Source organism: Chiloscyllium plagiosum, chromosome 39 (assembly GCF_004010195.1).
Source record: "Chiloscyllium plagiosum isolate BGI_BamShark_2017 chromosome 39, ASM401019v2, whole genome shotgun sequence".
In the NCBI taxonomy this organism is placed as follows: domain Eukaryota; kingdom Metazoa; phylum Chordata; class Chondrichthyes; order Orectolobiformes; family Hemiscylliidae; genus Chiloscyllium; species Chiloscyllium plagiosum.
Genome location: NC_057748.1, coordinates 26,856,092 through 26,869,254, shown reverse-complemented (window position 1 = coordinate 26,869,254; position 13,163 = coordinate 26,856,092). Strand labels below are relative to the sequence as shown.

At 47.0% G+C, this 13,163-nt stretch overlaps 2 protein-coding genes across 2 annotated transcripts in view; both read left to right on the top strand.

Annotated features, from left to right (window-relative positions):
- Positions 1-6,991, top strand: part of LOC122542050 — a 9,761-nt gene extending 2,770 nt beyond the window's left edge. Inside the window, exons 2-4 of the mRNA XM_043679338.1 lie at positions 175-2,739; positions 3,850-3,913; positions 4,562-6,991. Coding sequence (XP_043535273.1) covers positions 175-2,739; positions 3,850-3,913; positions 4,562-6,502 — 4,570 coding nt within the window. The 3' untranslated portion in view covers positions 6,503-6,991. The remainder of the gene's footprint in view (positions 1-174; positions 2,740-3,849; positions 3,914-4,561) is intronic.
- LOC122542364 lies at positions 164-4,564 on the top strand. Its single transcript, XM_043680059.1, has one exon. The coding sequence runs from the start codon at positions 200-202 to the stop codon at positions 2,741-2,743; it is 2,544 nt and encodes an 847-aa protein (XP_043535994.1). The 5' UTR covers positions 164-199; the 3' UTR covers positions 2,744-4,564.
- Positions 6,992-13,163: the final 6,172 nt, after the last annotated feature.

Here is a 13,163-nt window from a genome sequence, read left to right as displayed (position 1 = left end):
GGAGGCAGACAAAGAGAAGATAGAAGAGGAGGAGAAAAAAAGCATAGACAAAGAAACAATAGAAAAGGAAGAGGAAATAGAAGAGGAAGAGAAGATGCAGGAGGAAGAGAAAATGCAAAAAGGAAAGGCAGAAAGAAGATTGCAAATGGGAAGGGAGGAAGAAGAAATAGAAAGAGAAGAGAAAGCAGAAAAAGAGGGGATGAACATGAATGAAGAGGAAGAGGATGGAGGAATGGCAGTTGAAGATGAGAAAAGAGAAGAATTGAGTACAGTGAAAGAGAAGGAAAAGGGGGCACATGAAATGGAGGAAGACTTGGATAGCAAAGTAGAAAACAAACTGAAGAATAAGATAGAGGATGAAATAATGCGCAGGCTGGAGGAAGAACTGGTGAAGCTTAAGCTGGAGGAGAAAATGAAACAGAATTTGGAGGAAGAGATTAAAGTGAAGCTGGAGGAAGAGAAACTGAAGATGACTGAAGAGATGAAACGTAAGCTGGAGGAAGAGATGAAATATGAAATAGAGAAAGAGATTAAGCGCAAGTTAGAAGATGAGAAGAGTCGAATGGAAGAGGAGTTGACAAGAAAGATAAAGCAAGAGATGAAATATAAGATTGAAGAAGCTATAGGAAAAAGAAATAGGATGGAAGAAGAGAGGTTATGCAGGAAGCTAATGGAAAGAAAAGAGAGGAAGAGAAGGAAAGAGGAAGAGCAGAAGAAAAAGGGGGAGGAGAGAAAGAGAAGGGATAAGCAGTTGCAAAAAGAAAAGGAGGAACTGATGGTCTATAATCTGGAGACAGAGAGGGAGGCAAAAGAGGAGAAAGAGAAGCGTAAAGAACACTTGGGGAAAGCAAAGGAGAAGGATGAGGCAAAATGCAAGGTGGAAGAAGACTTGAGGAAAAGGACTGAAGGTGTGAGGAGAGCATTGGAGAAGAAAAACGTAAAGAAGAACTTGGAGGAAGCAAGAAATGTGGAACAGAGAGTGGCCAAGAAGGAACATAAACAGGAGAAAATGGGTGAGAAGATCAAAGACAAAAGACAGATGGGCATTGAGGGAGCTCAGCGGGCAGATACGAAGAGGCTGGTTGAAAAAGAGGAGCAAAGAGTCTGTCCAAAGGCTGGGGGAGTAGAAGGTGGTGTGCAGAAAAGCATGATCGTCAAAATGGAACAGCTTCCAAAAAAATCAAAGGCACCTCGGTCTGATGTGAAGCAAATTGGCTCAGCTGCCTGTAAAGTTCCAGGCTTCCCTGTCTCCACTTCCCCACCAAGATCCCAGCTGCATGGATCCTTCCAGCCAAGCTCTTGTATGACAGATAACATCTTGCCAACATCTGTCAGGCCATTTGCAACAGCCCTTTGCCCACCAACCCCTGCAATGCTAACATACACGCAGAAAGTGCCATGCCCCTCCCAAGACAGCAAACGCCTCCACCCCTGCCCCTTCATCAGTGAGGGCAAAAGACAGTCCCTTTTGAGGAATGAGCTGGAGGCATTCTATGAACTCTTTAAGCTGTTCTCGGAGCCTCCATCCCACAATGTGATTGACATTCACAACCTGTGCGTGGGCCTGCGAGCGATGGATATAGAGCTAACTGAGGCAAAGCTTCGCGAGCTGCTGGCACTTCTAGATGTCAATAGGGACGGGCAGGTGTGCTTTGAAGACTTCCTGGAGTTTGTCACAGACACTGACCAGTTCCTCCGCTACTTTGCCCAGCTGCCTGACAGCTGTGACTGCTCGAGGTCTCAGAAAGGACTCCTGACTGACACTGTGTTTTTCAGAATCCTGGCAGAGATCTTACGCCTCGGGGAACTCTCTGTCGAGTCAACCAAGCATATTGTCAGGTATTATTTCGCCAAGAAAAAAGGAGCTGGCATCAAAGATCAGAGGGAAAAGAAAGCCAGTGGGGACGTACAAGCACCTAGTTTCATGGGCATGACACTTCACCGTCTAGTCCATTACATCGATGTCCTGGAACCAGACGACAGCTATGTGGAGTCCCCTCTCACCCAGCAACAGGTTGCTGCATTTTGGGAGTTCTACGAGCTCTTTGACAAAAATAACCAAGGCAACATTGACACCTTCTCACTGCTGAAAATCATGAACTCGTTGTCCATCTACATGAGCAACCAGCTGGTGCCAGTTCCTTTGCAGTTTTTGGCGGTGAATGAAGGCAGAGCTGTCACCTTCCATGATTTCCTGGGCATCTTGAGTGACACGGGCACCTTTGGCCAGTTCCTGGTCCAGGAGCAGGACGCCAACTGCCAGGTGTGGAATGCAGCAGAGATTTTCACCACCGACGCTCTGATCTTTGACGCGATCGAGAAAAGCCTACAGTCTCCACTGCTCGATGCCAGGGCAGCCGCCAACATCATGAACTACTACCACCAGAAGTTCAAGGGCTCACTGGTGCGGTGCCAGGACCACGCTGGAAGATCTGAAGATGCCGCTGGAGTGTCAGTGTGGGATATATCAAGAGAGGCATCCGCAGCCTACAGTGGAAAGCTGGTTCCAAGAGCTAGCACCGGCAGGAAGGATGTGGGCGGCTCAGTGCAGGGCGGTCAGGCGCAGCCGCAAGCCAGGAGATCCGAAGCTTTCCAGAAGCGATTCCAAAAGGCCCTCCAAAACCCCAATTTCAACACAGTATTCAGCCAGTATTCCTGGACCTGGAAAATGGAGGAGGCTGAACGAAACAAACGACTGGAGCAGATAAAGAAAGGAAAGGGCAAAATTTCTACGATGAAGTGAGTGAATTGGCAGGGCAGGCAGGCAATGGGGGAGGGTGTGGGTGGAGTTTTCTCTATCGAGTTTTACACAAGCTGTAACTGAGAGTTTTTGGCCTGGCATGTGAGTGACAGAATGTAATAAACAGCTACCACAGACGTGCAGTGAGCGACTGCTGGAAGGTCCCTTTTATTACCCAGCCTTGTTACTTGCTGTTTTTTGTTTGTATGCCTGCATTTGACAACATTGAACATCTTAGTTCCCCCCACCCCGCGTCCAATTCCCTCAATCTCTTTCCACTGGGAACTCCCAAGCCTACGTTAGTACTCAGAACTGCCAAGTCACCATATTCCTTCCATTTTCTTTACTACTCTTTTCAAACATACCTCAAATCAAGTTAAACAGCCTCTGTGATGGGGCACTGAAACAAAAATACAACCAAACAGTAAAAGGAAACTCATATTCAGTAGCACTCATGATTGCGAAGTGGGGTCCTAGAGAAATGACTTAGTTGAGGGATCAGTTAGCTCATTCGGCTGGTCAGCTAGTTTGCAACGTAAAGTGATGCCAACATCTGAGGATAGCAAGAAGGAGTGTCCTTCTCAGTCTGTATCCTCACCTGAACCATGGTTATCCTCAGGTACAACGAGAGCAGAGCACTGGTCTGATAACTCTATGGGAACTTTCCCTTAACCTCCCGCAGACCTTGGCTGCTGAGGCTGGGCCCCTGTCACATTGCGCTATAGCGCTGCCTCTGATAGGAAGCTGAAATTGCAATGTGACATGTTTACATGGGCAGTTCCCCTCACAAATGGTGACATGGTAATTTCGAAGCAGTCCGGTAATAGAAAGCGAAGGCAGCCCAGGCTCAGGCACCTCTCAACAACCCAAATGTGAGCTGCAACCAATGCATGCTGTCTGTCGAAGCCGGGGGAGGGGGGAGCCATATTGTGCACAGCAAGATCCCACAAATCGCAATGCGATGAGTGGTCAGACCTTTCTATCTTCCAGCAATGAGGGGCAAATACCAGTTGCAGTACACCAACTCCTTCCCCCACCACGACCACTCCCACCCCTGCTGCAGCAGTTGGAAGTGACTGCTATCAAACCTCTCCCCTGCTGCCCCCTAGAATAAACAGATTTGCCAGATGCAGTCCGCCCACTGGCATGTCATGCCATGCAGCCTGGCAGCCAGTACTGACTTACCGCCACCCCACCTCTCTACACACCACTGGCAGCGTCCAGTGACCATGGCTGAGCTGGGTGGTGAGAGGACTGCAGGCTTCAGGGCAAAAGGTGGAGGTTGAGAGCTAGGAGGGAGAAACATCTGCAGTTTAAACAGTGTGGCTTTAATTAATCGCACACTTAGGTAACACACATCACCATCTGAGGTCACAAACCACACAAGACATCACAGCCCTCATGGGTGGGGAGGTTGGGGGGGGATTGTGGAGGACTTGCTGAAATGCCCCCCAAGATACAATGACGGCTTTGAGTTGCAAAGTATGGTGCCCCTTTTCCTCAGAAAGAATCCAAGTCATACCAAAAGGCCCTCATGTTTGTAAGGACAGGGCTGAGGCAGAGCTCTGATTGGGCCGTCCAGGCTGGACAGGATTGGACCTTGATGTGTTTGATGTATCGTATGGCGTGAAATGTGCTGACAAGTCAAGCTGAATGAAGTGAATCAGGCAGGGGAAGGCACCCAATCTGGACCAGAGTCTGGGACGGAGGCCTGTTTCTGAAAGGAATAGCAAATACTAGGAGGAAGACGAGAATCTTTTAGATTCCTTAAGACCGCTGGACGAACATAAGAGGCTTTCTCAGAAAAAAACCCAAATATAGAAACAAGTTATGGAGAAGGAAGATAAACCGGAAAAGGAAGGAAAACCGGAAAAGGAAGGAAAACCAGAGAAGGAAGGAAAACCGGAAAAGGAAGGAAAACCAGAGATAGTCACAGCAGAAACTCCTTCACAGAAAGATGCCGTGATGGGACTGGGGAAGGTGATGGAGAAAGTAGTGGACAAGGTGATGGACAGGATGATGGAGAGAGTGATGGACAGAATGGTGGAGAAGTGGAAGCAGGAGAATAAGGAGAGGATACAGCAGACGGTGGTGGAGACCATGAATGAGACCCTGGACAAGGTGGCCGAGAGCGCACTGAACACCGAGGAGGAGATGGGCAAGAAGGTGGAGGAGCTGGTGAACAAGGTGGTAGCAGAGGTGGCCTCCATCATGGAGAAGGTGATGGAGCAGGTAGAGAAGAAGCTGGACAAGGACAAACCCTCGGCGGAAGACGAGGAGTCAGATGGCTCAGTGTGTGAAATGCCCCCGTTTGCGGATGAGGATGAAGAAGATGAGGACGAGGAGGACGACGATGGCACCCCTGAAGAGCCCCCCCTGACCCCTAACCAGCGGGAAGCCTTTTACGAGGTCTTCAAGCAGTTCACGCAGGGGGACAGTGACATCATTAACATTTCCAACCTGAAAGCGTCACTGGAGGCCCTTGAGATCCCAGTGGAGGAGGTCGACATCTATAACATCCTGGAAGCGGTGGACTCAAATGGGGATGGGGAAGCAAATTTCGACGACTTCTTAAAGTTGATGACCAACACCCGTCTCTTCTTTCTCTTCTATAAGGAGCTGCCTGGTCGCTGCGAGGGCCCACAACCCCAGATGGGCTCCGTGGACAACACAGTGTTCTTTGAAATCCTGTCCAAGTTCATCCAAACACAGATGCTCCCTGAGGACACCATGAAGAAAATAATCCGGTATTTCTACATGAAGAAGAAAGGGGAGAAGCTCAAGAGCAAGAAGCCTGATACCTGCCCAAAGCAACATCTTCCACCCCCCACATTCCTGGGTCAGTCGATCTACAGCCTGGCAACATACGTGGATATCTTGGAGCCTGATGAAGAATATAAGGAGACTACCCTGACAGAGGAACAGGTCGCAGCTTTCCGCAACGTCTTCGACATGTTCTGCAGGGACAAGCAAGATTGCATCGATGTCAGCAGTCTCCTGAATATGATGTCCGAGGTGCAGATATACTTAAAGAACCCCTTAATCCCCAACGAGATGAAGTGCACTGAGGTCAACTCCGGTAAAGAGGTGAGCTTTGAAGACTTTCTGGCCATTATGACCAATACTAACACTTTTGCGCAGTACTTGGCTCCAGAGTACGAGCCCTGCAAGTGCACGGTGGCTACGCCTGTTGTCATGTTCCAGGCCATCAACAAGCTGGTGGACTCGCCCTTGCTCTCAGCCAAGAGCAAAGCCATCATCGCCGCCTACTACCGGAACAAGTTCATAAGCATGGCCCAGGACTACGGCGAGGCAGCAGAACCCGACGCGGCAGCCCGCATCACTGAGGAAGGCCAGAGCCCCGAGAGCCCGACGATGTCAGCATCCCCGCCCCAGACGGAGCCTGCCAGCCCCAAACAGGAGAAGCAGGCGGAGAAGGAGGCGGACAAGGCCACGGTTGAGAAAGAGGAGGCGGCAGAGAAAACGCAGAAAGGAGCAGCCAAGCAGCAAGCACCGGAGCCAGCCAAGGAGGTTGACAAGGAACAAGCCAAGGAGGTTGACAAGGAACAAGCCAAGGAGCAGGCCAGGAAATCCCACAGCCGAAAGATTAAAGAGGCCAGGTTGAAGAGGAGGCAGAACATGCAGAAGAGGTTTGAAGCAGCCATGAAGAATCCTGCCTTCCACAAAGCCTTTGATGCGTACTCCTGGACGTGGACCGAGAATCAAGCGAAACAGAAACAAGGTGTAGTCCCATGTCAATAGCCCCCTCACAGACAACCCCAGACACCCACCCCAGTTTTATTCTAGTTTCATTAAAGCTGAGGAAGTTACACCTCATTAACTGACTTAAAACTTGTAATAAAACGGTATTCTGAGGCTGCCTATTCTTAAACTGAGTGAGACGCACCTTCCTAATTGACCAATAAATGGACACTATACCAAGATGCAACAGGTCATTCCCATTACCTGAATGTTGATCATTTATAACTGTTACTTTCTGGAGGAGTAGTGGGGTGGTATGGACAGGTAAAAAAACATGGCAAATTGGGCAACGCCGCCACTCCCTTGCATCTGAAGGATCAAGTAACTCCCATGCAGCACTTGAGGAGTGGTGTCCCTTTGAGAGAATGTTAAACTGGGGTCCTGCCTGTTCCTTTCAGGTGCCTCCTGAACATTCTGTGGATGCGACTGCAAGAAAAGATCTTCCTGGTGTTTCCATCTTTTGGTATTTTGCCTGTCCAGACAGTACCGCGGTTAAAAGGCTGCTTGTCAAGCCGATGTCCCTGGGAGCAAACTGGCTGCCTCAATGGTTTTAGGTAACTGTTTCATGGGGCATGGGCATCAGCGGCTAGGTGCTTTTGGACTTTAAGAAAGTGTTTGTTAAGGTCCCACACAGGAGGTTAGCAAACAAAACTGGAGCGCTGGGACTGGAGGGAATTGACAGGCATGGATTGCAAATGGGTTAACGGACAGAAATGTGCGAGTGGGAATGACAGTTCATTCTTAGGATTGTAACGAGCTCTTGTGGGTTATTGCAAGAACAAGTGCTCAGTCCATAAACACTTCACAATCTATATAAATGATTTAGGTGCAGGAAGCAATTCTAGTATTTCCAAATTTGCTGATGAGTCAAAAAATTCTGGAATGCAAGTTGCAAGGAAAATTACAAGCACCTTGGGCAGGTGGAAATGAATGGACAACAACATGGCGAATAAACAGAAATGTGAGTGAGTGTGAGGTTGTTCACTTCGTTAGAAAGAAACAAAGGCAGACGATTTCTTCAGTGGCGAGAGGTTGGGAAGTATTGGTGTGCAAAGGGACCTGGACGTTTCTGTGAGCCACTAAGGTTCCACTCAGAGGGGCAGCAAGCATTCAGGAAGGCAACTGGTATGTTGGCGTTCTTCGCATTGAGGTTTAAGAGTGGAAGTAAAAACCTTTTGCTTCAATTGTATTGAGCCTTGATGAGACCTCACCTGGAATATTGTACAGTTTTGGTCTCCTGAGCTAAGGACGGATTGTCTTGCCATTGAGAATGTACCAGACAAATACCTGGGATGGCAGGATTGTCTTATGAGGAGACATTGGGAGAACCTGTTCTATGCCTGTCTAGAGTTTTGAACAATGAGGGGTGATCTAACTGCAACTTACAAAACTCTTACAGAGTGAATGTTGATGTTTCCTCTGGTTGGTGACTTTACCACCACTGGACCTCAGGATAAGGGTCAAGATTAGAGTGGTGCTGGAAAAGCACAGCAGGTCAAGCAGCATCCGAGGAGCAGGAAATCGAAGTTTTGGGCAAAAGCCCTTCATCAGGAGAGGCTGATGAAGGGCTTTTGCTCGAAACATCGATTTTCCTGCTCCTCAGATGCAGCCTGACCTGCTGTGCCTTTCCAGCACCAGTCTAATCTCCAGCATCTGCAGTACACACTTCCGCCTCAGGATAAGGGTCAGGCCATTTAACTCCACAATGAGGAGAAATTTCTTCACTCAGAGCCTGATGAACCTTTGAACCCTGTACCCCAAAAGGCTGTGGAAGTTCAACATTGAGCTGGGTCAAAACAGAAATCAGTAGATTTCTGGAGACAGACAACATGAAGGGATATGAGGAGAGCTCAGGAAAGGGGCATTGAGGTTGGTACTCCACTTTGATCCAATTGAATGTCAGGTTAGGCTAAGTAGCCGCTTCCTGTGTTCTCATTTATTGCCCCATCCTCAATTTCTCCTTGAGAGGGTAGGAGTGAGCCAGCCTCTTGAACTCCTGCTGTTCGGGTGCTGTGAGGGAGAGACTTCCAGGGTTTTGGCCCCGTTACTGTGAAGTAACAGCCAATATTGTTTCAAGTCAGGATGGTGTGTGATTAGAATGGGAACTTGCAAATGGTGAGGCACCTGTGGCCTTGTCCATTCAGGTGGTAGAGGTACTGGGGTCAAAATGAACCCTTGAAGGAGCACCTGTACCTGTTTTCTGTAATTAAAGCAACTACCAGATTTCACAGGTATTAAACATAGACCATAAAACTATATACCAGATTGTCATATAAGCCCAGCCGATTCCCTGATATCTCTGGGGATCCTGGTATTGTCACTTAACGAGTAATCCAGTGACCCAAGCTAACATGCCTTCCAATGCTAGCATTGTAACTCATGGAATTCATAATTACTGAAAATGGAACATCTGAAATTAGAGGCTAGCCTCAGTAATGGTAACCTTTAAACTAGTGTTTATTATTGTAAAGAACCATTCTGCACACTTATATCCTTTAGGGAAGAGGAAAGGTGAATAGCCAAGGTCTTTTCCCCACAGTGGGGGAGTCCAAAACTACACGGCATAGGTTTAAGGTGAGAGGGCAAAGATTTAAAAGGGACCTGAGGGCTAACTTTTTCAGACAGAGGGTGATGCATGTATGGAACAAGCTGCCAGACGAAGTGGTGGAGCGGGTACAGTTGCAACATTTAAAAGGCATTGGATGGATACATGAATAGGAAGGGTTTAGAGGGATATGCACCCAAATGCTGGCAAATGGGTCCAGGTCAGATTGGTATGTCTGGTTGGATGGGTTGGACCAAAAGGATCTGTTTCTGTGCAGTATGACTCTATGACTGCAGACCCAGAACAATGCAGTTGACGCTCAATTGCCCCCTGAAATGGGTACAACAAGCCACCTATGTCAGGGCCAAATATGGATAGGCAGCAAATGGTGGCTTTTGCAATGGTAGCCTGAATACTTTAAAGATAGTTTCTCATAACAGCATGTTCGGGTAGCAGCCAGAGAGTAGATTATTTTAGACACGGGGTGAACCCCTCTGCTAATTTAAACCCGACACACAAAGAACTCACCTCACGTTTGAGAGACAAAGAAGTATCCCAAATGTCACTCTTTAAAGTAAAATTTAACAGTTTTATTCTTTAAGTCCAACAGAGAACATTAAAAAAACAGCTGTTTACAACTCCTTCCTCTTAAACCTTTCTTTTACCTCCCACTCTACAATACTGGTCCAACCTCATCTATACTTTATCAGTTAAATCTGCAATGATGCATCTGCAATTACATTCTTACGAACCGCAACATGTACGATTTGTAAATTAAAAGTTTATAACATAAGACTCCCCTGAATTGGTCTCATATTCTTGTCCTTAAAGAATGTAAGAGGATTGTGATCCGTGTACACAACCGTCTCCGACACATTGTTCATGATGTACATCAAAGTGTTGTAAGGCCAGTATCAAATCAATAGTTCTGTTTCGATCGTGGAGGATTTCCTCTGGTGGATATTGAGTTTCTTTGAAAAGTAACCAACCGGCAGTTCCATCCCATCATCATTTTCCTGTAGCAGTACAGCTCCGACTCCTATGTCACTAGTATCGATGGCAACTAAACTGGTGCCATCGATACTAGTGTCGCTAAAACTGGTGCAGTGGTTAATATTGCTTTTAAATGATGGAATGCCTCCTGGCATTGTCCTGTCCACCGAAACTTTGTGCTCTTCTTCAGCAAATCGGTTAACGGTGCCGCTACACTGCTGAAGTTTCGAACAAACCTCCGATAGAATCCGCTTAGTCCCAAGAATTGAAGTACCTTTCTTCAAAGTTGGTTGTGAAAATTCCTCAATGGCCTTTGTCTTTGCGTTCGCTGGGGTCAACCTTCCATGACCGATGCTTTTGCAAATTCAGTTTGTTTAAGTTTTATTACCAGTTTTTCTTCTCATAGTCGTTCAAAGAGTTCTGACAACTATACCACGTGATCTTTCCAGGACTTACTAAAGATCAGTACATCGTCCAAATAGACCGCACAGTTTGTTAACCCAGCCACAACTCTGTTCATGAGTCTTTAGAATGTGGCGTGTGTGTTTTTCATTCCAAAGAGCAAACTTTGAATTTATATAGGAGGAGAAAGTGAGGTCTGCAGATGCTGGAGATCAGAGCTGGAAATGTGTTGCTGGAAAAGCGCAGCAGGTCAGGCAGCATCCAGGGAACAGGAGAATCGACGTTTCGGGCATAAGCCCTTCTTCAGCCCTTCTTTGAATTTATATAGCCCATTTGGCATTTTAAACACAGAAATTACTTTCACCGTCTCTGATAAAGGTACCTGCCAGTAACCACGCAGTAAGTTCAACTTGGTGATGTAACCAGCTTGTCCAACTTGCTCTATACACTCCTCCAATCTCGGTATTGGATATGAGTCCAATTTTGTAACGGCACTGACCTTCTGATAATCCACGCAAAATCGTTGAGTCCCGTCCGGTTTGGGAACTAAGATGATTGCCAAACTCCACTTGCTCTGGCTCAGTTTGATGATATCCTTGTTGAGCATGGCCTCCACCTCCTTCTGGACCTGTCTGGCTTTGAAAGGTTTAAGCCGATAGGGGTGTTGTTTTATCAGAAACACATTCCCTCCGTCTACCTCATGTACAATAGCATCAGTCCTTCCCCATCTGATTCCTACATATGTCCTCAAACTGCAGTAACAAACCTTTCAACTGTGTGCTTTACTCCTGAGAAGGTAGTTTACTAAACTAGTGGGCGGCACGGTGGCACAGTGGTTAGCACTGCTGCCTCACAGCGCCAGAGACCTGGGTTCAATTCCCGACTCAGACGACTGACTGTGTGGAGTTTGCACATTCTCCCTGTGTCTGCGTGGGTTTCCTCCGGGTGCTCCGGTTTCCTCCCACAGTCCAAAGATGTGCAGGTCAGGTGAATTGGCCATGCTAAATTGCCCGTAGTGTTAGGTAAGGGGTAAATGTAGGGGTATGGCTTCGACGGGTCGGTGTGCACTTGTTGGGCCGAAGGGCCTGTTTCCACACTGTAAGTAATCTAATCTATCCCACTCCTCAAAGACTGCTTCATTTTTTAAGGCACATTATATTCATATTTTGAGTCACATCTGGATTTGATTCCTCACTCTGTGGGGCAGTAATTAACGCCTGTTTCTCCAGTTCTTTCTCCCTACTAGTTCTCTGGAGGGGACCTACACAATCAATTATAACCCAGGTGTAAGGTTCTTCGAATGTGGGAATTGGCAACAAAAGGGCTGCTTTTATTACCGCCTGTGGCTTACGTACCATTTGGCACATATGACACGTATGGCAAAATGTAACCACATCTCCATGCATTCCAGGCCCAATAAAAATGTTTTTGTACCTTAACCTGAGTCTTTCATAGCCCTAGATGACCTCCTACAGGAAGTTCATGTGCTACCCGTAACACTTCCTGTTGGTATGCTACTGGCAACACAATCTGGTGCACTTTGGCCCATTTGTCCTCTGCACTAACTTGCCGTGGTCTCCATTTCTGTCTTAGGATTCTACCTTTCAGCTAATAACCCTCAGGAATATTCTCTGCCTCCTTTTCGGAGTACACATCCACATAAATGTCTTTTATCGTCTTGTCTTTCTATTGCAAGTCCATAAGCCTTTCAGGACTAAACACTTCTGTCTGACCCTCTGCCTGTTCAGGTTATTCTTGCACCATTACGTCAAACAGGGTGTCCGCTAACTGAACCTCAACTCCTTCATCTTTCTCTTTAGTTTTTGCTTCGCGCTGTGACTTATGATAGTGGTTACTGCACAGTCTGGGAAAATACCAGGGTGTTTTTCTTTTAACTCCTCAGTTTCTTGGTCTTTCTTGGGCTTCTCCACAACAAGGGGTGTCACTCCCAACTTGGACCCTGCTTAAATAATTCCCAAGAACAAACTGAATTCCTGGAACTGACACTCTGTCAATCATTCCCACTGTTACTTCCTCAGCCTTAAGTTGGCACTCCATCCTGATCTTACATAGGGGAATGCTAAATTTCCATCCATCTATCCCACAAATTTACCACACTGTCAGGTAACAGATCAGAAAGAGTGCAAATTTGCTCATCTTTTACTATTAGAGACTGGCTAGATATTGTATCTCTAAAATGATAACTTCTTGCCCTCTCCCCCTGTTCTTTCTGAGTAAACTTTGCTCACACTAGCTCCATACTCAGCCCCTGCCTAGGCTGTGCACACTACTGCAGCTCATTGGCTCTTTTTGGGATCTACTTTACCTTCACTAATGACACTGGCTTAGCTTCTTTTACCACACCTTTTCCCACAGCGCCTTTCTTTAACGACCAGCACTGTGACTTAACATGTCCCACTTTACCACAGGGGAAACACCTGAGGCCTTTTACCTCCTTTCCACCCTCCTGGGTTTCTTTTTTAACCTGTGGTAAACACTTACTAGTGTTCTCTACTCTTTGTTTCGTTGTGTAGGATCTCACCCGCTCACAACTTCTATCCCTCACAGGACAAAATTCTGGCCGGAAGCTTGTCATATGCACCAACACGTACTCATCTGCTAAATCTGCTCATGATTTGGAGATGCCGGTGTTGGACTGGGGTGTACAAAGTTAAAAATCACACAACACCAGGTTATAGTCCAACAGGTTTAATTGGAAGC

Coding starts and splice junctions, on each gene's coding strand:
- LOC122542364 (XM_043680059.1), top strand. CDS start 200: ATGAACATGAATGAAGAGGAAGAGGATGGAGGAATGGCAGTTGAAGAT.